Raw genomic sequence first — 21,998 nt, 5'->3', positions numbered from 1 at the left:
TTAGCAAAAACGGGAAGTCTTAACACAAATAGAGCAGCAGATTCACGAGTTACAAATCCTTTTCTCTCCATGCACAAATTATAAATGTACACTGATAAAAACTTTGGCAGACATTAAAAGCATCAACGGGAGAAGAACCATGGGATGTAGTCTGGCCAATATTTTCACTGATAAAAATTAAATGGTACAAGAGTTCATCTTTAGCAGACATTAAAAGCATCTTAATCAATAATCTAAAGGAACATTATCCAACTAGTGCATGGGTCCATGTAGAACACCATTTTCGTATAACCAAACAAACTTTAGGTCTGGTAAGTAGGTCAAACGAGCCAATTGCACCTAATAGGAATACAATGACCAAATGGTTCATGACCTAAGCCTAATAATAACAACAGATAAAGAGAGAGAACATAACAGATAACCTAATTTTTTGGTAAAGAAAAAAATCTAACGTGTCTTCTGTTCGAAACTCAAAAACTAGGAAAAATACCTTATGGTTTTTACTTGTAAATCAATATATTTCCCCTTTTGTTAAAAACAAATGCAACATTTATTTTTGCACATGGTTTAATTATCTTTTTTATTATTTAAATATCTAAGATACACCTTGATAAGAAAGTTTTGCAAAGACACGTTTAACTACAAATGAGGATGCTAATGTGATCTGCACACCACATCAACTTTGATACATAAGGGTAGATTGGTCTTTAACTTGTAAAAGTAACATTGCACATAGTAGAAGATATGTCAAAATGAAAGTTGTTTAAATTTTCATTTCCCAAGGAGTCCTTCATAGTTCATATGAGCCAACAGGATAGCTCATGCACATAAAAGAAAAATCAATGACAATATCACTTCTTAATAATTTCGTCTTTCGGCTTGAGGACCATGTCTATTTATAACTGCAATCAACTAATATCCAGGTTTTCATCGCCCATCGAATACACCACTAAAAACTTGGCTACTCCCTCCCAGTGATGCTTCCCATTCAACTGAGGACATCAGAATTCGAGCTAAACACTCCACTATCTCTCCTACTTCTGGTCTGTTAACTGGATCTTCACTTAGGCACCAATACGAAACTTCAGCCATCTGCAAAGATGGATTGAACAAATAAACCAAATCAAACTAGACAGAACCAAGTAAATCCCACACAGAGCAGGGTCTTTTTTTGGGGGGGKGGGGGGGGGGGGGGAAGGATGCATGTACGCCTTTCCTCTACCCTAAGGAGTAAAGTCAGATTGAACAGATGTAGCTGAGAAATTAGCATTGTAATTAGACTAACACATGCGGTAAGGTTCAGATGGTTCCTTTTTTTTTTCCAGTTCAGTTCAGAGACACTCAACAAGTTACATGAACACATTCAGCACTAGAAATATTAGACCTGTAGATGTCCGTGTAGAGTAACAAGTAATAAGACTAACCTTGTATAAATCATCCATGGGATAACTGTCCCTGAGGCTACCGTCTCTAATGGATACTAATGCACCTTCTGGATCACTGTCTTCAAATACTCTAGTTATCTGGGCATGTGATTGCATAAAACTTTGGTTAGATCACTGTTAAGATTGGTTAACATGTATAGGATGAGCACGGAGCACCATGTTTTCAGTGGTGGACTGGTGGTGTGAAAAGAAGTGAATCTGTTCCTTATGTTATATATGTATCTCAGTGACCTTTTCCACATATTTTGTAATATATTCAGAACCCTCACATTCTGATCTAGCAACTAGATTTAGAATAAGTTCAGTTAAAGTGAAAATCATCACTTAGAGAGTAGTTATGATTAACTTATCTTGCCAACAATCATGACAATGCGATTGCAAGTATTCACCGTATAAACTTACAACTGTTATGAGTGATTTCATCTTATTGGGCTCTTGATTGTCACGCATGAGTGCACGCTTTCCAGTTATAAGCTCTGCTAGAACCACCCCAAATGCAAAAACATCGGTTTTTGTTGTTACATGCAATTCTTTGACAGACCTGTTGAAGGGGTGGGGATTGTAGGATGTAGACCGAAATCTTAGAGTTAAACAAGTTTCAGCAAAAAACTTGTACGACCGTTATCTAACATGAAGGGTTTAGAAACTCACTCTGGAGGCAGATATCCCGGTGTTCCAACAAGACGAGTTGCTATGAAGTCGTCATCGTTTGTTCGTCCAACAAGTTTTGCCAAACCAAAATCTGCAACCTTGTGGGCATTTCTCTTAAGGTCAATCTCACTACAATTTGTTTATTGCTTTCAGATAATGAAAAGGAAGTCTGTTGTTGATAGGAATAAGTAAAGAACTTTAAATGGAGCTAAAAAACTCCACACATAGATGATGTAATTGATGATGTTCTCATTAAAGAAACTGTGAGACAAAAAAATACTGTATTTTAGTCGGTACCTTTGCTCGCAGCCCGTTGTCGAGTAGAATATTACTTGTCTTTATATCTCGGTGTACATATCGTTCCTTTGTGTGATCATGAATATACTCGATACCCTTTGCAGTATCCAACGCGATTTGTGCTCTTGCAGTCCAAGAGAGTGGCTGGTGACCTGATTTATCTTCTTATCAGTAATGGCTTTTCTTGCACTGGTACCCCATGTCTTATATCTTTCTTTTGACATTAGTTGGTTACTTTCTAGTTATCTTATAGACTCTTGGTAGAACCAAACTGATATTCAGCAAAGTTAGTACCTTTGAGTAAAGGGTCATGAAGATGCTCACTTAAAGATCCATATGAAATGAACTCATAAACCAAGTAGAAATGATCATCTCCACTGGCAAATCCCAATAGCTCCACCTGGTATCAAATTCTGGTCATCAAGAAATCATGTGAAGCTAGAATTATCCAGTACAGGGGTAGATTATGACCTACCACATTGATATGATGAATTTTACACAATACTTTGAGTTCTGCCAGAAATTCTTTTGACTTGTTGGATCTCATTTTCTTTACAGCTACCTCCTAAAAGCATGAAATCAATAGTGAATTTGAGCATTGGATGTTTTCTGGAGAAATGAAGCAAGCAAGCACATGTTTAAACAGAAATCTTAAAAGAGACTTTTAGCACCTTTCCTCCCAAAACGCCGAAATATACACTCCCATATCCACCCTCTCCAATTTTCCTAGTATCATCGAAATTGTTTGTAGCCTCTGCTATCTCATCAAGATCATATACCAATGGTCTTTCTGTGTCAAAACCTGTGATATCTGAATATATGTTTACACACGATTCAATTCCAAACGCTGACCCTTTAGGTTTAGAGTGCTTCCAGTATTATAATCTAAGTATCTTATCCGAAGGATAAGAGCCTGGGGGGGAGGGGAATAACTATAAATAGGGAGCTGGACTGATGATCTGACCTTCCATATTTTCTTTACCCAGGTATCGAGTCTTCCAGGAAGCTGATCTATGAAAACTCATAGTTTTAGATACAACCTTTGCATTTTCCTTGTCGTGTTCTTGGGATCTTTTCCTCTTCATGAACATTAAGATTGACATGCATAATAAAAGTGCGATGACTGCTAGGAGTACGCTAAATACAATCACCCACTTGTGATTTCCTGAAAACCACGAGTAAACTTAGTTATCGTTTGTCCTTCCATCATGTTCTTAGTTTCTCTTTCTTAGCTATGACATTAAAGGCCTGCTCATTAGCAGCTTAATGGGACTTGGAGCTTATTCAGTCAGCTATAAATAACTGTTTGATACTTGATAGTGGCTTAATGATATAGAAAGTGGCTTATTCAGTAAGCTTCTAAGAGGGAGCTTTATGCAGAAAGCCAAGTTTTTCCCAATCCTGCTCCTCCCAATTAAAAGCATGCTCCTTCCATCTATGAAAAAAACCCCTCCTAAACAAAAGACAACTTTATCCATACAGGATTTAATGGAAAACCAACCAAACAGGCCCTGAGTGTCGGATTTAATGCAAAAGTACATGAAGATATTAACAGATCAATAGGAAGCCAAATGAACGAGTGTCTGCACATGATATGCTTATATAACCTGTACAAACATTAAGGATACATCTAATAGATGCAGAGTGCGAATGCAGTTTCATTACCTTAACTAGATAAAAGAAACTTACTTTTCTTAGATGGTGGTGGTGGAATTCCGTTCTTATACATAGGAACAAACAAGACCCAACCGGGCTTTATGAATCCTGGTTCCCGAAGCAAAACGCTGTTTGCATGCTGTATCTCATCCACTTCAGCAGAGAGCCGATTAGCAATATCTATAAGTATATCGTGCTGCTGAACCGTATATGTCACCATAATCTTAGAATCTGTTTCCGTACACCCACACAATAGGTGCAAAGTGACACTCTCGTTAGCTTTAAAGTCTCCACCTTCATCTCCAATCTCCCAAGCTTGACCACTATACAACTGATCAGAAACATTCAAGAATGTATCATCTGGTTTTACTGAATAGATCACATTATAGAAGTATGCAACCGTGTTGTTCACATTCTGACAAGAACAAGGCACTGTTATAAGGTGATCTTGGTTGTCTCCATCGCCAATTGTTTGAATTTGAGATGCGTCCACCGAGTAAAGTGAAGAAATATTATTTTCGGTGAGATCATTGTGTTGATAGAGTATAGAGTTGCAGGGATTAGATAGCTTATAGCAAGAGAAAGGGATCTGTGTTGGTTGACTCTCAGGAAGAGCGAGGATCCCGTGGATCAAAAAAACAAGGAGCAAAAAAACCCAATTCCGAGAAGCCATAGATTGTGGCGTAATGCTCTTCAGTCTGCAAGAAAAGAGGCAGAGGCAATACAGTAGAAGGAATTTGGAGGTTAGTATCATTTCTGTTTGTCACCATGTGTTTGTTAGTTAATGCAACTGCAGATCTTTTGTGTTTGTGTTCTCTGAAGTTTTTGTAGTCTTGCAGCAGTAACCAAACCACGCTTTTGTTAAGTCCGCTTTGCCGATGTTTACAATTTAAGGTTAATATATTTGTGAATCATGGTCATGGTTTTTTGGATCTAATAGGGCGGACAATATGAGTTTTTGGCATGGATTTTGTCGCTGTCTTCTGTTAATCATGTATCGTTCAGATCCTAGTAGCTGTACGTTGTTTTTATCTTCATAGGTGGAGTTTTTGACATTATGCTAGAACAAAGGGGTTGCAAGTATGTGTTTGATCGTTCACGGTTCACCCATTTATAACGTATAACGTATGGTCTATTAAACGTGATTGGATAAGAGTTGTACTAGGATGGGTGACCCCTAAGAAATCCTCCTGTTGCACCCTCTTTACCAAGGGTTTTCATTAAAACAACCTAAACGCAAGGTATGCATACATCCTAGTTTTCACAGAATCCACATCTGTATGAGATGTATTGGGTTTGTTTAGTTTTGATTTATAATAATTTATTTAGAAGTCCTAAAAACTCAATTTTTGTCACCTGCAATTGAGTCATCATGAGATTTTAAGTTGGTTGATAAATGACAAATAAAGTCAACTTAAAATCGATTTTGAACAAGGAGAAGATACCAAAGATTCATTCGGCCGGCAATTACAACCTATCACTATCAGTTATGCTTACTTAACAATGCTATATATATATATATATGTATATACACACACACACACACCCCTTTGTAGGCTCAGATCAGATGTCAAACTCCATTTCGTGCATTAAAAAGGTACGATATATATGGAGAGAATATAATATATGCCACTATTCCATGTTGACTTTGACACGTTAGTGTTAACGTCTCCTTTGTTTTTATTTTTTTAATAGTAAGCATGATATCCGGATCTTTTACCGTCTGGATTTAGAGGATATGAATGCATGGTTGTGTAAATTTGAACTAAAACAAAAATTGACATCGAATACGATACTAACAATGTTTGATCAAAGTATTTCAAGGTGTGACCGTTTAGTCCGTCGTCCATTGGATGGTCGGTGCAAGGCCAGAAATTGGAGTTTGGTTGATGAATACGAGAATGAAGGAATACGTGTTATAGGTTTTTTTTAAAGGGAAATGAAATCCAAGAATTTCGCAATCCTTCAAACCTACAAGCAAGAAGGTTGGGTTTAGGAAATTCATTCCCTTACCACTTGGTATTTTTGTATCGTTCATTTTCTCTTGTAAACCTGAAACTGATAATTCTCAATTTGTGATTTCTCACTCTATTTTGCTTGGGGACACCAAATTAGAAGGGGTGGGTGTGGGTGTGGGTGTGGGTGTGGGTGGGGAAGGGGACACCAAACTAGGGGTATAAACTACCCAAGTTGAGTCGACCAGTTGATTATTGATTTCGGCTCGAAAAGTTCAAGCTTGAGCTTCAATAACTTTTACAAAGTAGGGATCGAGCTTGATAATATTTTTTGAATTATCGAGCTCGATGCTCGTCTAAGGGGCTCGAACTCACAATTGATTAACTCATTTATTGGTTTAAGCTCGACAATATATTCTTATTGTATGATTTATGGATGTATGAGCATGATTGGCTCAGAAAAATGTATGCTCGAATGGAACGGCTCGACTCAAAAAATTTAATCGAGTTTCTCATACGAGCCGAGTCGAACATTGTTGTAATGAAGCTTCGCTTGTTAATATTAAACAGATTTTATTTTATGTTTGAGATCGACTTGAATAGCACATTAAAAAACTAGAATCGTTTACACCCCTACACCAAACATTAAATATGCTGCATCCCCCTCTCCAATCTACTCTACGCTTGACCTTGGAATTGGAATAATTGGTTGACAACAAACCGCAAAAAGTGAGAGGTATGAAGAAGAACTGCATAAAAGGCCCAAAAAAACAAAATAGTATTAGAGTCCCGGCTAGGCTTTGACCATTTCATATGTATATATATTGGATTGGAACCTTTCCTTCCTCCTAAGGGCTCTTTTGAAAAATAATATGAAATTTCCACATGTTCTGACAAAGGTATGAATGAGGCGTCAGCCTGTTTTAATGGCAAGATTCAGAAGCCACATCCTAGTCAAATAAGATAGGAACCGGTCCTTGGGGGCTTTAACCTACTGAATAAGGAGATGAGCATCTTTGTATAACATTAAAAGGTCTGGAATTCAACTCCCAACATCATCCACCCATCTTTGGGACACACGATTTGTCGATTTATATCTCTCTTATGATGGTTGTGCAACAGGTATGATAAGGGCATTCTAGTAGGCATAGGAATGAGACCCATCCCGACAGAGACGAGGATCTCCAAAAGTTAAAAACCGGGAATATTATATATAGTCATTATTAAATATATTATTTATAAAAATTTAAATTTAATATCTTTTAGATTTAGAAATAGTATTTTGACATTTCTTCCTATATACATTTTTTCCGAGTTGTCTTACTTTCTTTTAGATAAAAAACGTTGAAAACCGAAAACGTTTGATCAAACATTTACGTATGATGTGATTTTGTTTAAATATGAATACTTGATACTCTATAAAAGAAGATTTTGAAAATATGTGAGATTTAAAAATAGATCATTATTGATCGAATATGGTGTTTCATACATTTGATTTAAAATATCTTATATTTACAGGAAAAAAGATCCCTGATTCCCCGTTAGGGATCCCCATTTCCCGTTCGGGACGGAGATGAGAATGTAATCTTATTCCCCGATGGGAACTAGACGGGGATGAAGATTGGGATCAGGGATGGGTTCCATGGGGATTGGGGTCCCCGCCCCCATTCCTATGCCTACACTCTAGTGATGATACAGATCAGGTGTAGCAAGATGAACAGCCGCGATGATTGATATTCATTAGTCTGCCAAGTGTTTAACGTCAACATTAGCGCCGGTTGGTTCAAAAGGCACATATTCGACCAGACGCAACGCTTTGGAACATCATCTGGTGACAGGTGTCGCAACTACAGCCAACAATGACGCTTACAAGGCTGTCACTAATGCCTATATATACACATGCATTTGACACCAAAAATCTCTCTCTTCTACCAGATTTGCTAGGAGTTGTGTTGCTATAGAAACACAAATTCTTTTGTCACTAGAAATCCTTGTGAACCCAAAAGAATTATTGCTACTCCTGTGGTGTTGATAGTTGAACTATGCACGAAGTTTCATTGTATATTGAGAAGCAATTCGTCAAGAACCCGTAGAATGTTGTTTATGCTACGGTGGAGTCAGAATTGCTCTAAGGACACAGAGAGCTTCACCATGAAGCAATAAATAGTAGTCTTTATATCGTGGTTTTTAGCCATTAGTTTTTAAAACCCAAAAACAACAGAACTTGTGGATGACATCAAAGGAGCATGGTAAAGGTAGTATTGAGTTTGAAAGAGCACAAGATGGATGTGGCTTTATGTAAGCATTTACTAAAAACTAATCGACACGTTGGTAAAGTAACCTATGTTTGAGAAACTGGTTGGTAACCGACGCTTGTGATTTGAAATGTTCGCAGTAGATTCCATGATCAAGTTAGCCATGCTATGCAAGTCTCTTTAGGAGGTTTGTTCTTAATTCTTCAATTTTCTAAGTCCTCGAAAACCATATCATCCTATTGGCGTATCATTCGTGCTTTATTAGACAATTAACAATACATAAGTGTAACATTCAAACTTCAGACCTATAGATTACCCTCAAGAAGTCCAAACCACCTGCGCAAGCCTATAAAGTTTTCTCTAATAACCTTGAACGCTATCTAAACTGGCAAATAAAGACTAGTCCGGCAGTTTGAGTCTCCTTAGGGCTACTGGGGATTTTCTTGACTGTTATCTTTAGGAACCCGATGAGATTAGTCGAGACGTGCACAAACTAGCCTCAACACTCATATCTACCAAAAAAAGGTTTTCTTTAATTCTCTTTTGATCATTTTTGGTTTACATTTAATGATCTAAAAATGCCTGTGTTCTAAAGGAACGATGAAAAGGCTTCAGCTGCTATGATGCCTAGAAAGAGATTTTTTCTATCTAATATAGTTAAGTGTAAACTGTGGCTAATCATAATGCAGAAGGAAAAGAAATGCATATGAACAGCACTTATCGATGAGGCTGTGGTTTTGCATGGAAATCTACGGAATGGTTACAACAGATCGTCTCCAAATTCACTTATGACCTTCTGTACCTTGCTCAGCATGTCTGTTAGTACCAGAAACAAAATTACAACTTAGCTTTTCAATAGCAAAATGTTTTGAAACAAGAACAATATTTGAGCAGCATGTTAAGATCAATTATGCTACAGAGAAATTCATTACCTCCTCTCTTATTACGGATAAAATTGTTATATAGTTAATTAAAACATATAATAGTTATTTATGAAACTGTGTGCCTTTTTCTGTGTGAACATTTATCTTGGGACAGAAGAAGTAATAGTTAAATAAGTATATGGTTGATTATTTGCAATACTTATGGTTAGGAGAGAGGAGTATGATTATGAACTTTAGGATATTGATGCAAATTATTTAAAGAACTGGCATGGGCTAACAACAGTATCAAGAACAGCATATACCTTGGAAGGAAGAGTCTTCCAAATATTTCTGTGGAACAAAATTGAGTTTGTCATTGCATCTTCAGTTACGATATGAGACAAAACCAGACATATGCAGTATATAACATGAAAAGATTCAATGCTATGAAATACCATGATTTCCCTTTTGAGACCGACTTCGTCTGGAACTGTTGGCTGTGTTGCTGTCATGGTAAAATACAAGTTCAGGTTCATTTCATGGTAAAATACAGGTTCTTCCACCTCAAAAAAGAGGAATAAGTGGAACAAATAAAGAAATCAGACCAAAGGGTCATTGGCCCTGTGGTAACCGGATTGCCGATAGAGCCCAACTTCCCACGAGGTAGACAAAGGTGAGGAGTGCTCAAGTATTTGCCATATATATATATAAGGGTTAAATGCATAAAATAGCAACTTACTTTCATAAATTTTTTTATTATAGCATTTTATTTTTGTTTTTCTTTATTACAGCAATGTACTTTCAAATTATTTTTTATTAAGGCATTGTACTTTAAAAAATCTACCCATAATAGCAATAGGTAACCTGTTACCTTTTAAACCGGTTAACCCTTTGACTTTTTTGCTTGTGTGGCTTTAATGAGGTGATGTGGATGCCACATCATTTTGATGACTTAACTAAAATTAAAATAAAAACCTATTTCAAATTATTATTAGTAATTTTCATTTTTCATTGCTATGATATAAAAAAAACATTTAATTTTTTTTACTTTTTCTTATTAAGTTGCATTCAAATTAAATATTCTTAGATTAAATATTTATTAAATAAATATGAAACATTATTTTCAAGATATATTTTGTTTGTTAAAAAGGTAACTTTTCCTAGTTTATGTTGTTCAAATAAATACATATATTTTAAAGTACTCTTTAAAATATTAACGAAATAAATTGTTATCTATAATATTTTAATATTGTTATATTAATAAATAATTCAAAAAAGTCTAATTAATTTAATATATTTATACGTCAAGTAAAAAGTTTTTGAACAAATATAATATATTCTTTAAAAGATAATATTTTTTGGTAAAAAAAAGAACAATTTTTCTTTTTCTTTTTTCAAAAAACACATATTTTTTTAAAAATGTTAGCGAGATAAGTTGTGTTCTACTAGTTTTATTGATATTGGTATATTAATGAATAATTTAGAATTTTTTTAATTCATTTAATACATTTATTAAATAACATGTAAAATATCTAAATATTAAAATTAAAAATACAATGTTTAATAAGAACTACTAATTGCTATAATAAAATAATTTTAAAAATACAATGATGTAGTAAGAAAGTCACACCACTATATTACATGTGGACAGCCTACGTGGACAATGAGGTGGCATGGAAACCTAGTATAATGGGTAAGTTTAAATCAAAAAGTTACCCAATGCTATAATGGGTAAATTTTTTAAAGTACAACGTCCTAATAAAAGATAGTTTGAAAATACATTGTTGTAATAAAAAAAACTGAAAGTACAATATTATAATAAAGAAATTTATGAAAGTAGATTGTTATTTTGTGCATTTTGCCCCGTATATAAATGTTATCTACTTAAAAAAGATAAAGAAATTTACCTTGTTCAGCCGCAGGAAAGCAGTTCATCAATAATGATGAGAAACTAGGAGGAAAGGCTGAGAGCTTTTCTTGAACATCTTGATCAAGTGTGGCTTTCAGGGGATTTGAGTTTTGGCTGGTGTCGTGGTTCTCACTTGGGTGAACTGGTTGGATATAAGCATCAGCAGGAGATGCTATTGGACTCCAGTCCTGAGTTGGTCTGCCCAAACAAGTTAAATCTCAGCTGATTTGCGAAGTTTTTGCCCTAGTTTCTAGAAAATGTAGTTGCAGACTTGCAGATGAGTTATTATATTCTGTCCCACCTATACATGGGTTGCGAGTTGTCGGCGGAAGAGCTTATTGGGTCCCAGTCCTCTGTCATTCTGTAAAAAGAAATTCAGTTATTTAAAGAACGAGGGATTGATTTTGCAAACCCTACCCTGTGAACAATCACTGTTGGTGTTCTTGCTGAAATACAAAGAAGCATTACTTTGCAATAACGAGCGATTTTGGACAAAAGGTGCCAAGTAAAATTGGTTTGTTATTTGCATTTATGTTCACATGATTTGTTTGAAACTGCTCATTCTTCCAAAAACGATGTTTTTTCTGGCATTTTGACAGGAAGGGTGGTAAGCTGGCAACAAAACCCCTGTAAATTTGTTCAAAATATCAAATCACTCCTTAAAGAATGCAAGTGAGTTGAGCATAATTTCTCTCCCACCTATTTAAGGGTTGAGGGGAAGAGAAGAACTGAGATTGAGATGATGATTTGGATTTAGAGATGCCAGAGATAGACCCATCAATCCTTTTTTGTCCAAAGATTTCCTATAGAAGAGAAGATAAAATTACACTTTTAGCACACCGACAAGGAGATGAGAGTAGAAGGGGGAAGTCTTGAACCTTCAAAGAATTTATAAATCTCAAAGCCTCATCAATTGTGTGAAATCGCACAGCAAACTTTTGGATCTGCAGACAAGAAATTGACTTATCTGATCTTAGATTGTAGCATGAGTGTATTCACCAATGAGTAATAAATGTGATCAGTAGTCCAAATATAAGTGAAATCGCTACAATCGATCCATTTTCCTGTTACTAATGACATGCAGATATCAACTCAGGTTCAGAAAACTGCGTTCTTGTTGCTATACCTAACATATGCACTAGTTGTCTAATTATAAGGTGATCAAGATTATAGATGAAATCTCATGTTCTATAGACATGGAACTTGATCAGACACAGTGTTAAGTGAACACATCAACTTGTTGACCTAGTGACTACAAAAGAGTCCTCGTGTTGAATGAACACACAAAAGTTTGAGCAGAAACATAGTATCAGGGCAAAACTTCTCCAGTTGTTGACCAAGTCCTTGAGCAATGTTCTATACGCTTGAGTTTGCACAACAAATTTTAGGCTACCCTGGCTTTGAAGAAGTATTCCATGAGACTAACCTTAGAATGGATGAAACATCTTAAGTAAGAACTACTTTTGGACAGAGTGGAGTGAAACCAACTTGTCGTATACCTTGTCATCATGTGGTGTCACAGTAACATGAACGACAAGTATTTTAAAATCGATATGAGGATATAATTATTGTCACCAACCACGTTTGATGTATCGTATCGTAGACAGATTCCATAAGGTCAATGCTTTGACAGTGAAGACCATGTCTTATGATCTCTAGAATTACAGTAATTACACATCTTCAATTAAGATAAAGGGAAATGATTTATGATGAAAGAGTTCAACACTTTCCCTAAAAAAATTCATGGCCCACTAACCAAGAAAATGAATAGAAGAATAATGTCCATCAAGGACACGATAGACAAGGACAAGGGGAAGTAGGCAAATATAAACAGAAGGAGCATATTTAAGCGCCTTGCCTGGCCTATGTGATCTTTATAACTCATGAATACTGTTTTGCTGCCCCTAGGAGGGTATCCAGACAAACATGAGGTCTGAGGCCAGGTGAAATGTAGCTTTGAAATGTAATGCTCTTCCTGAAATGATTCAGTACCCAAGTTCTGTTAAATTCATACTAAATTATAAGAAAGATGCAAAATAAACAGATTAGAGAGTCATAATGGTTAACAACATAAGCACAAGAAGAATGAACAATTAAAATAAAGGGAACATGTAAACCAAAACAATGCATGGGTGCAACACAGAGAACGTTAAAACAGATGCAAGGTCTGCAATGCCTTGCATCAAATCATTCCTCTCTCTTTATCTCTCTACTTCTAAAATATGTATAGAACTGATATGTATGCTGCAAATAGATCACTTTAGGGCATCACTAGAATGTTTCCCGATCAAAATGTACATCATGAAAAGCTGAAAAACCAAAAGGCAGGGACGAAAACCATGGATATTGTACACAATCATTTGAAAATATCGTAAAGCAAACACTATTATTTACAAAACCACAAAATTGTGTGTGTGATCCGTTACATAACCATTGTTTGGTACCTTTTCTGGAAGGCACCCTGCTTCGGTGCTTCCATAAACCACAAAAAGAAGTGATTGGACTTGACTTGGAACTAGATCGCCATACGTGAATCCTGTTCATGATTAAATTTAAACCGACACTATAAGATCCTTTTTATGCCTCTATGGTCTTACAAGCAATGGAATCTAAGAGTTGGCCTACAGAGAATTCATGATCGTATCTTATTTTAAACATACCACACAAATAGGGTACATCAAACAGTTACTTCGTTTACAATTCTATAAAACCAACTAACAACAAAATAGAGATGATATTTATACGATTGATGGCTCAATGGTGTTGGAAAGCGTTTGGATTTGTGATCAAATGTGTAACGATTGCAGAAGAATCACCGTCAGTCTGAATTAATGTTAAATGACACAAATAAGGCGTGTAATGAAACTAAATCAGTTAACGAACAAAATAGTAAAAGATCTATATGAAGATGATAACTCACGACGACTTTGTCGACGAGATCAACGGTGAGGATAATGGAGCGAGAATCATGAGAGTCGTCGGTTGTGGTGGTTATTAGTTTGAGGCAGGGTAAAGAAGTGAAAGAAGAAATCCATAAGCCTTTGGGCTTTCTGACAAGGGGGATGAGAGAGGGATGATGACCACCGGTGCCGGCGGATGAGGAGAGAGAAGGACAGTAGAAGAATCTAGCGTACTGAACTTCCCAATGGTCTCCGGCAGTGGCGGTGGTGGTCGTCACCATCATACTTTCTTCCTGCTCGTCTTCACTTCCGTTGGTTGGATGAGATCCCGCCATTTTTCCTTTTCTTTCTACGGGTCACGCGCTTAACACGATTTTTGAATTCGTCAAAACAACTTTTAGAAAAGGCGAGGTGTGGTTTGGTTTGCATGTTATAAATTTTGAAAGGTTTGGAATTTAATTTTATTTATAATTTTATATTTCTTTTTGATTCAATTTATCCATATTTTCTATTTATATCGTATTCAGTTAATTTTCTCAATTTACATATATATGTTCATAGTTATCGAACATATATATGAATGAGTTATATAGATATATAAATATATTGAAAATATATGTATATGAAGAGCGTACGTGATAGTATAATTGTCTAATGTATATATTAATATATTTTCAACAATCATATTAAATCCAATAAATAAAAGGATATTGGATTCATTGGGTTGTGTTGAGTTCAAATAATAGTAACCTAATATCAACTCAATATCTACAGTTTGAAATTTTTACAACTCAATTAAACATCGAGTTGCTTCAGATTGAGTTATTTCATGTTGGGTTGAGTAGAGTTAATCGGGTTGGTCGGGTTTTTGAGCACCCCTAAGTGTGACAACCAACTTGAATAACCTTATGTTTGCATTAATTAAATAGGATGGAATAATTTTACATTAAATTTAATTATTCATTTTTACAACTTATTATTTTCTCATCCGAATTTATTTATTTAGGTTCTAACGAATCATAAAATCGATTTTGGGAGGATGCGTTTCAAACAAATCAAATCATATGTGCAGTTCTTTCAAATCATATGATTTAGCATGAAATGATCAGAATGATAACATCTGAAATACAAGTTAAATAATTACAGAAAATAATACAAACATATATGCGTAGTACTAAATATGAGTACAATTTATAAGACCAGTTTTCATGCTACACTTTGTTCAGTTATCTTCAATCATACAAAAACTGAAACTCTTATTAACAAATGGAAACACAAAATCTTAAAAATATAGCAGTGTTTTGAAGGAAATTAGTAGAAATACAACCAACATCAATAAACTGTACACAAAATCAACTCAAGAACATTATATACTTTTAAGTCGAAGGTGGTGGTGGTGGTGGTGGTGAAACAGTGACTTTGAAACTCCAATTCCTGCTCGACTCTGGTGGTGGTGGAGATGACTTTGTTACGAGATCTCTTTGGATTTTGGATACTGCGATCCTCTGTTGCCAATACTGAACCAAGTTTCTTGACCTTTTGGCATATTGGCAAACATCATCTGGTTAATTACATATGATACCTTTTAACGACAAATTTTTCCCTTGAAATAAAACAATAAGTACTCCTTTGTTCAAAAAATAAGTGTCAACCGTTTGATTTTAGTTTATTCCAAATAAACGTATATTTTCAAAAGTAAGTATTTATTTTTCAATTCTACGATCGTTGCTTATGAGATGTGGATAAATTGATTAATTTTCTCTATTATTAAGAATAAAGTTGTCAATTAGTTAATTAAACAATTTAATAATTATACATGTATTATTGTTTAAAATTAATTAATTATCATATTTATTGAGTGTCAGAATATGACAAAATTTGTCTTATCTTTTTTTAATGTAACAATGATTTTTTTCACAATTAATGTAGCAGTCTTTCAATTTTTTCTATATTTACTTGATGAACAAGTTTTCAGACTTTCGGTTTATACGATATCAGTTGAATTTTATTTGATATATTTTCAGATAATAAATAACTTTAATATAAGTTGACAACTTGACACCACATCATTAATAGTTACAAGACCGAACAGTTTGTTTGTTAATGCAAAAAGGGTTTCCAGCTGACGCGTTCAGGTCGACCCACACCATGCATCCGACCCAAAGAGTATTATGTAAAGACAAATTATGTGCATAATGGTCTCCTATGTGGTTGGATTAAGAACCTAATGTCCATATATAAGAACCCAATTCCTGAAAGAATTGTAATTCTTACACTACGACTGTTAGACTCGAATTCTCGTCTTCTTGTACAGGCATACCATCCGGGAAACAATTGTTTTACGTCATGGGGACTTAAAATTTAAACTACTTGCTATCAGTCAAAATAGGTAGGAAATATGAATAAGTAACACTACTAGAAAACTAGGTATCAGCGACGACCATCAGCGAGGGAAAAAAATCTCTCGCAGATCAGCGAGGGATTGTCCATAAAAAGAATCCTTCACTGATCAGCTAGGGATCAGCGATGGATTCAGTTTTTAGCTATTCCCTCGCTGATTCAGTTTTTGGCTATTCCCTCGCTGATCTACGAGGGATCAGCGAGGGATTCAGTTTGGGCTGCCATTGTTGGGCAGACGTTAGACTAAGAAAGTAGGTTGAGAATGCGACTTCGAACATTGGTATTATTAGAATGCTTAGTTGTTAAATACATGCATTGGTTATATTTGATTTACAGTCGTTATACTACTGAAATATCTACATACATAACCTCACCCGTTTTTGTTTTGGTGAACCATATGAGCGATTTCAATCGCTTAGGGGTGAGTCACAATCTAATACCGACAGCCCTCTCCCTGATGAGGCATCTCTTTGGGAGTAAAGTGTCGGAGGACGGAGGAAAGGCCGATTATTTGGTTTTGGGACCACCCATGATCCCTCTTATGCTATGACGGGTAGATGTAGCAGTAGCATGTCATCATACGAGTCAAGAGCGGAGGTACGTTGGTTATATTGTTATAAACTTTTTCATTACTAAAATTGCGAACAAATTACTGATTTCGAAGAATATTGAATATTTACAGGTAACGGAGTTGAGAGAGAAGTTGTCAAGGGTAGAAGAGGAATTCGAGACCGAACGGAAGAATATGACAGATTTGGAGGCCAGACAAGCTGCCTCGGCAACTGAACAAGCCAGACAAGCTGCTGTATTAGCCCAACAGGCCGCATTATCGGAGCATTTTGCTGCGTTTATGCGGCAGTCATGATACGTTTTCCCACCTCCCCCACCTCCCGATAGTTAGATTTTATGTATTCGAATATTAAATTGTATGAATTGAATATTTTAAATTGTATGAATTCATATTTTAAATCGTATGAATTGGTTACTTTGTTCACATATTTGGTTTGTTATATTATTATTTCCAGGTTTTTTATAAATAAATACAGGATTTATGCATTTTTAAAAAAATTATTTTTTAATTTTATACAAATTAGCGACTGATTAGCGAGGGAAAATCCGTCGCTGAAAGTCCTTGAAAATCCCCTCGCAAATCCGTCGCTGAAAGTTCCCTCGCAGATCCGTCGCTGAAGGTTCCGTCGCAGATCCGTCGCTGAAAGTTCCCTCGCAAATCCGTCGCAGAAAGTTCCCTCGCTGAAAGTTCCCTCGCAAATCCGTCGCTGAAGGTTCCGTTGCTGAAAGTTCCCTTGCAAATCCGTTGCTGAAGATTTCGTCGCAGATCCGTCGCTGAAAGTTCCCACGCAGATCCGTCGCTGAAGGTTCCCTCGCAGATCCGTCGCTGAAGGTTCCATCGCAGATCCGTCGTAAAATACTTCCCTCGCTGATCCGTCGCTGAAAATATCCGGCGCAAATCCGTCGCTGATAGCATTACCTACGACTATTTGACTGACGGAGTATCAGCGACGGATTGCCTTTTCAGCGACGGATTTGCGAGGGATTTTTCTCTCGCTGATACTCTACATTTTTGTAGTGTAAAAAATAGTTACATTCGTTAAAAAATAAAAAAATAACGTTGCACTAAAACGGGAAAAAACCAAAAGTCGTTACGTTTTGATGTATTTACATCTACTAGAATACGAGAAAAAAAAACATGGATGAATCTATTCTAACCATGGCGGTTGGTTTTGATTCAAACTGATCATTCTCATCGGATTGTTAAAAAAAACATAAAATTATATTTGAAATGGACGATTTCTACGGTTACATTTGTAGTTTCGTTACAAAGTGATGATTCAAAATTGCTTTACTTTTTTAGTTTTTTATTTTTCTTGCAATAAAAAAATAATGATCAATTTATATATAATGGAAAGATTTGAAAACCATGATAATTGTGAGAGCAGTTACCGTAACGTATTGTTTCACATGATTTTTTTATCTAAGACTAGAATTTAATATATTGATTAACATATATTTGTTTCATAATGTGTCTGCTTCTTATGTATTCGGTTCACGTTGTAAAAACAATTAGTTGTGTTTTTTTTGTTTCACAAACAGATAGAAAATGTTTATATTGTGAAACAATATATGTTAATCATTAAGTTATATGTAAACCGTAAATTAAAAAAAAAATCATATAAAATAACATATAATGCACCAGTTTTCAAAATTATCATAATTGATATAAATGTATAATAGAAAAATAAAGAGCAGGAGCGCGGGTCTTGGAGCAAACCTCGCCATCTTCTCCATGTTTAAAAAATTTAAGGTATATTTACAAAAGTCAACCAACTGCTTGTTGCCAAAAAGTTGACTTTTTGAAATGGGTTTTGGTTACTCCCTCACCATCACTCCCATCTCCATCGCGTTGGTTCACAAGGACCTTACATCATCGTCCTTCCATATAAATAGTAAAAAAAATATATAATTTTCATTCAAATATGATTTTTATAGATTTTCTATCGTTCATTGATGGTGAGAAAATGAGACTTCAACTAATGTTATATAAGATGCGTACGTGACGTTAAAAAATGTAGTAGAAGGTTCTAGAACCAACTTTCTTTTAGTTTTTTTTAAATAAAATGCATAATGATATGATATGATATGTCCTTTATACACCGGTTGATATTCATATATATTGATTTGTATTCATTTTGATACGAATTTGAGACCCTAGATATTAGATATGACATGTTTCTTGTGCATACTTTTATATAACTTCTACAAATTTCTTAATAACCTAATGTTAATACAATTTAGTAAAATTTTAGTCAATTTTTAGAAAAAATATATAATATATATATATATATTTTATTAATATATGTAAATATTTTTACTTAAAATAATTAAATCACTAAAGTAATAATATTTTCTGTATAAAAATAAATGTGTACTTGTAAAAATTTAATATATTGAAATTTATAAATAAGAATATAAATGATGTAAAATTAAAATGATAGTACTCTAAAAAGATTGAAAAAATATGAAAAAGTTTGAAGGAGGTTTTTGTCATGTTGAGATTTTTTGAGTTATTTAGTTGACAACAATATGATATGAAAAACCTGTAAAAAAAACTCAACATTATGCATGCTATTAACTATGTGGTTCAGAGGTTGTTCTAATCACATTTGCTTTACTTGATTTGATTAATGCACTCCGAGTAGACCCCATGGCATGTCTTGGATGTTTGTAGGTTATAGCATCACTTGGGATTGGCCCGGGCCAGGGACTGATTGGGAACATCGGTTAAGAACCGGTTACGGTGTTCGTCAAAAAACAAGACCTAGCCAGGAAAGTTATGGAAGCGGCCTGGGACTCCAATTTTTCGAAAAAGTTGCGGTTTTTATAGCCGTTGGCCAACGTCTGTATGACCTTGTTTTCATTTTTGACCCTTTTTCTTATTTATCCTCTATACGCTATATATTAGTAATATAATGTATAGGGGAAATACTTACTCACAAACGCAACAAAAACCTTCTCAATTCTGGCTATAATCCGGGTATTTGATTGAAAACAAATTACAAAATTATAATAAAGCGTATTTTTAAGTGTATTTAGTTGACTCAATTACATATTTCCAAGTGTATTAAAATAACATTTTTGTATTCTTTAAAAAAATTCAAAAAATATTACGTAAAAAATCGAACTTTAGAAAAAAAATACACATGACCGCTTTCGGTCCGGCCAGGACCGGAAACGGTTTTCGTAACCGGTTACAGAGTACTTTAACCGGATCACCCTTTTTTGACCGGGACTAGAACCAGAACCCAAACCGGTTACGAAAATAATGTTTGGAATTAAGACCGATTGGGGCTAACATGATACTAATTTTTGACCATCTCTAATTAAATATAATAAAATATTTGATTTTAATATATTTTGTCCAAGGTACCACCCTCATTTTGATGACATACATACGAATTTAATTATTTGGCAGGGCCGGCCCTGGCCACGTGCAGCCCGTGCGGCCGCACAGGGCATCAAAGCCTAAAGGGGCATCAAGTTGTCATTTATTACTAGTTTTGGGTTTAATAATTTAGGAATTGGACATGAGTTTTAACTATAAAAACAGGCCCAAAGCCTAGTAGTAATGAATACTGAATGCACATCGTGAACCGGTTAACGCCATGATTCCAACAACTCAATCTAATTTCTATTGTTCTTCAAAGTTCGACTATTTTGATTTTCAAAACATGAAGTTCTCTTTCTAGCCAATTAACGGTTATGAAATTAGATTCAAGAAATCAAAGATGGAAATCTCAAATGATTGATTTCTATTGTTGATTGAACTTACTGACTTGCTATGTGAGTCATATTATGATTTATGAATTTTTAAATCTTTTTACAAAAAAAAAATCTAAATTTGTAACTAATTATTATAAAGTCGTGTGGGTTACTGACCTACTAGGCTAAGGCGAAGGGGCTTTTGTCATTTTGATAATGAGTCTTCCTCTTGCATATTGAAATATCTGAGAATTGTAATTTTCAATGCACATGAGCACATCACTGTATCAACATAGCTAGAGCACACCGCACAACATTAACAACATATTGTGATATTGTCTTGGTTATTGGGCACTTGTTCTTTGCAATACACAATAACATAGATTATGAATTTTACAATTTATTATTGTTCTTTTGACTTTTGTTTACTTTGAGGGTTGGCATTACCACATTAGATTTACGGGCTGTTTGATTGGTTTTTTTTTATTAAGTTTTATATGGATAAAGTTGTCTGTATTAATTAATTTGTTTGAATAAGGTGGAAAAGTTTTTGTTTGTGAGAGTTTTTTCACAGATGTAAATGGCGTTTTTTTTAGTTGGAAGGGACATGTTTAGAAAGAAAACTTGGCTTTCTATATAAAGCACCCCCTAGAAGCTTACTGGATAAGTCACTTTCTATATCATTAAGCCACTACGAAACATTCATGCATAGCTGAGCGAATAAATTGTTAGTTCCATTAAGCTTATTAAGCTGCTAACAGATAGGCCATTAACCTTTAGTCGTTAGACCTGTAACTTTTGAGTTTTACTTTTTGCTTACTATAACAGTAATTTGGATTTAATTTACTATTTTAGTTAAAAACAAATTTTAGTTTTCCTTGTCTTTTAAGTCCTATATATTGAAATAAAGTTTCTATTTTGCTAATTTCAATTTGGAAAAGAGAAAACTGGAAAAGAAGGAAGCAAGATCTTAATCCAGGATTTATCCTTTTATCATTTTATATTTTGTATTCGGAGTTTTGGTTTTTATTCCTCCCCCCCCCAATTGTAGTTTTCTTTATTATAATTAATAAAAATCAACATGGGGATGAGAYACTTAGCTTGAATAGGTTCTAAACTTTTTAAAAAATCGCATGTTTCGTTGTTTCATTGACTTAAAAAAATAAGCTTAGGGGCATTTTTTATTATTTTCGCACAGGGCATCAAAAATCTTAGGACCGACCCTGTTATTTGGTTCAATAAAATTAATTGATTAAAATATTTAAAATAAATAATGAAACAATTGATATTTAAACACATAAAACAAAAAGAATACCGAAAGTATCTGGATAGCGGTTACGGGTGCTAGTCAATTATTCCGGTTAAACATGAACTTCAATAATAATAACA

At 34.7% G+C, this 21,998-nt stretch overlaps 2 protein-coding genes across 2 annotated transcripts; both read right to left on the bottom strand.

Moving 5' to 3' along the window:
* Positions 1–881: 881 nt before the first annotated feature.
* Positions 882–3,469, bottom strand: LOC112528343 (lysM domain receptor-like kinase 3). The gene is made up of 9 exons (XM_025139353.1): positions 3,358–3,469; positions 3,065–3,195; positions 2,869–2,958; positions 2,688–2,793; positions 2,394–2,545; positions 2,097–2,194; positions 1,848–1,986; positions 1,425–1,523; positions 882–1,092 (listed from the first exon to the last, which is right to left on the bottom strand). The coding sequence occupies exons 1-9, from the start codon at positions 3,416–3,418 to the stop codon at positions 928–930; spliced, it is 1,041 nt and encodes a 346-aa protein (XP_024995121.1). The 5' UTR covers positions 3,419–3,469; the 3' UTR covers positions 882–927.
* Positions 3,470–9,019: 5,550 nt separating this feature from the next.
* LOC112528569 (protein POOR HOMOLOGOUS SYNAPSIS 1) lies at positions 9,020–14,215 on the bottom strand. The gene is made up of 9 exons (XM_025139591.1): positions 13,952–14,215; positions 12,890–13,006; positions 11,910–11,975; positions 11,731–11,834; positions 11,606–11,658; positions 11,030–11,248; positions 9,578–9,627; positions 9,446–9,473; positions 9,020–9,075 (listed from the first exon to the last, which is right to left on the bottom strand). Exons 1-9 carry the CDS (start codon positions 14,213–14,215, stop codon positions 9,020–9,022), a joined length of 957 nt encoding a protein of 318 aa, XP_024995359.1.
* Positions 14,216–21,998: the final 7,783 nt, after the last annotated feature.

The sequence above is a fragment of the Cynara cardunculus genome (assembly GCF_001531365.2).
Source record: "Cynara cardunculus var. scolymus isolate 2C chromosome LG 15, CcrdV1, whole genome shotgun sequence".
Classification (NCBI taxonomy): domain Eukaryota; kingdom Viridiplantae; phylum Streptophyta; class Magnoliopsida; order Asterales; family Asteraceae; genus Cynara; species Cynara cardunculus.
Note: the sequence above shows the minus strand (reverse complement) of the source record. Positions and strands in the feature narration are given on the sequence as shown.

Excerpts from the sequence above, each read along its gene's own strand:
- LOC112528569 (XM_025139591.1), bottom strand. The coding sequence starts at position 14,215 with ATGATGGTGACGACCACCACCGCCACTGCCGGAGACCATTGGGAAGTT. Across the intron at positions 13,007-13,951 it reads ATCTCGTCGACAAAGTCGTC|GAAGAGCATTACATTTCAAA; the intron begins GTGAGTTATCAT and ends GAATCATTTCAG. Across the intron at positions 11,976-12,889 it reads ATAAAGATCACATAGGCCAG|ATCCAAAAGTTTGCTGTGCG; the intron begins GCAAGGCGCTTA and ends TCTTGTCTGCAG.
- LOC112528343 (XM_025139353.1), bottom strand. The coding sequence starts at position 3,418 with ATGAGTTTTCATAGATCAGCTTCCTGGAAGACTCGATACCTGGGTAAA. Across the intron at positions 2,794-2,868 it reads AAATTCATCATATCAATGTG|GTGGAGCTATTGGGATTTGC; the intron begins GTAGGTCATAAT and ends ATTTGATACCAG. Across the intron at positions 1,524-1,847 it reads TGAAATCACTCATAACAGTT|ATAACTAGAGTATTTGAAGA; the intron begins GTAAGTTTATAC and ends TCACATGCCCAG.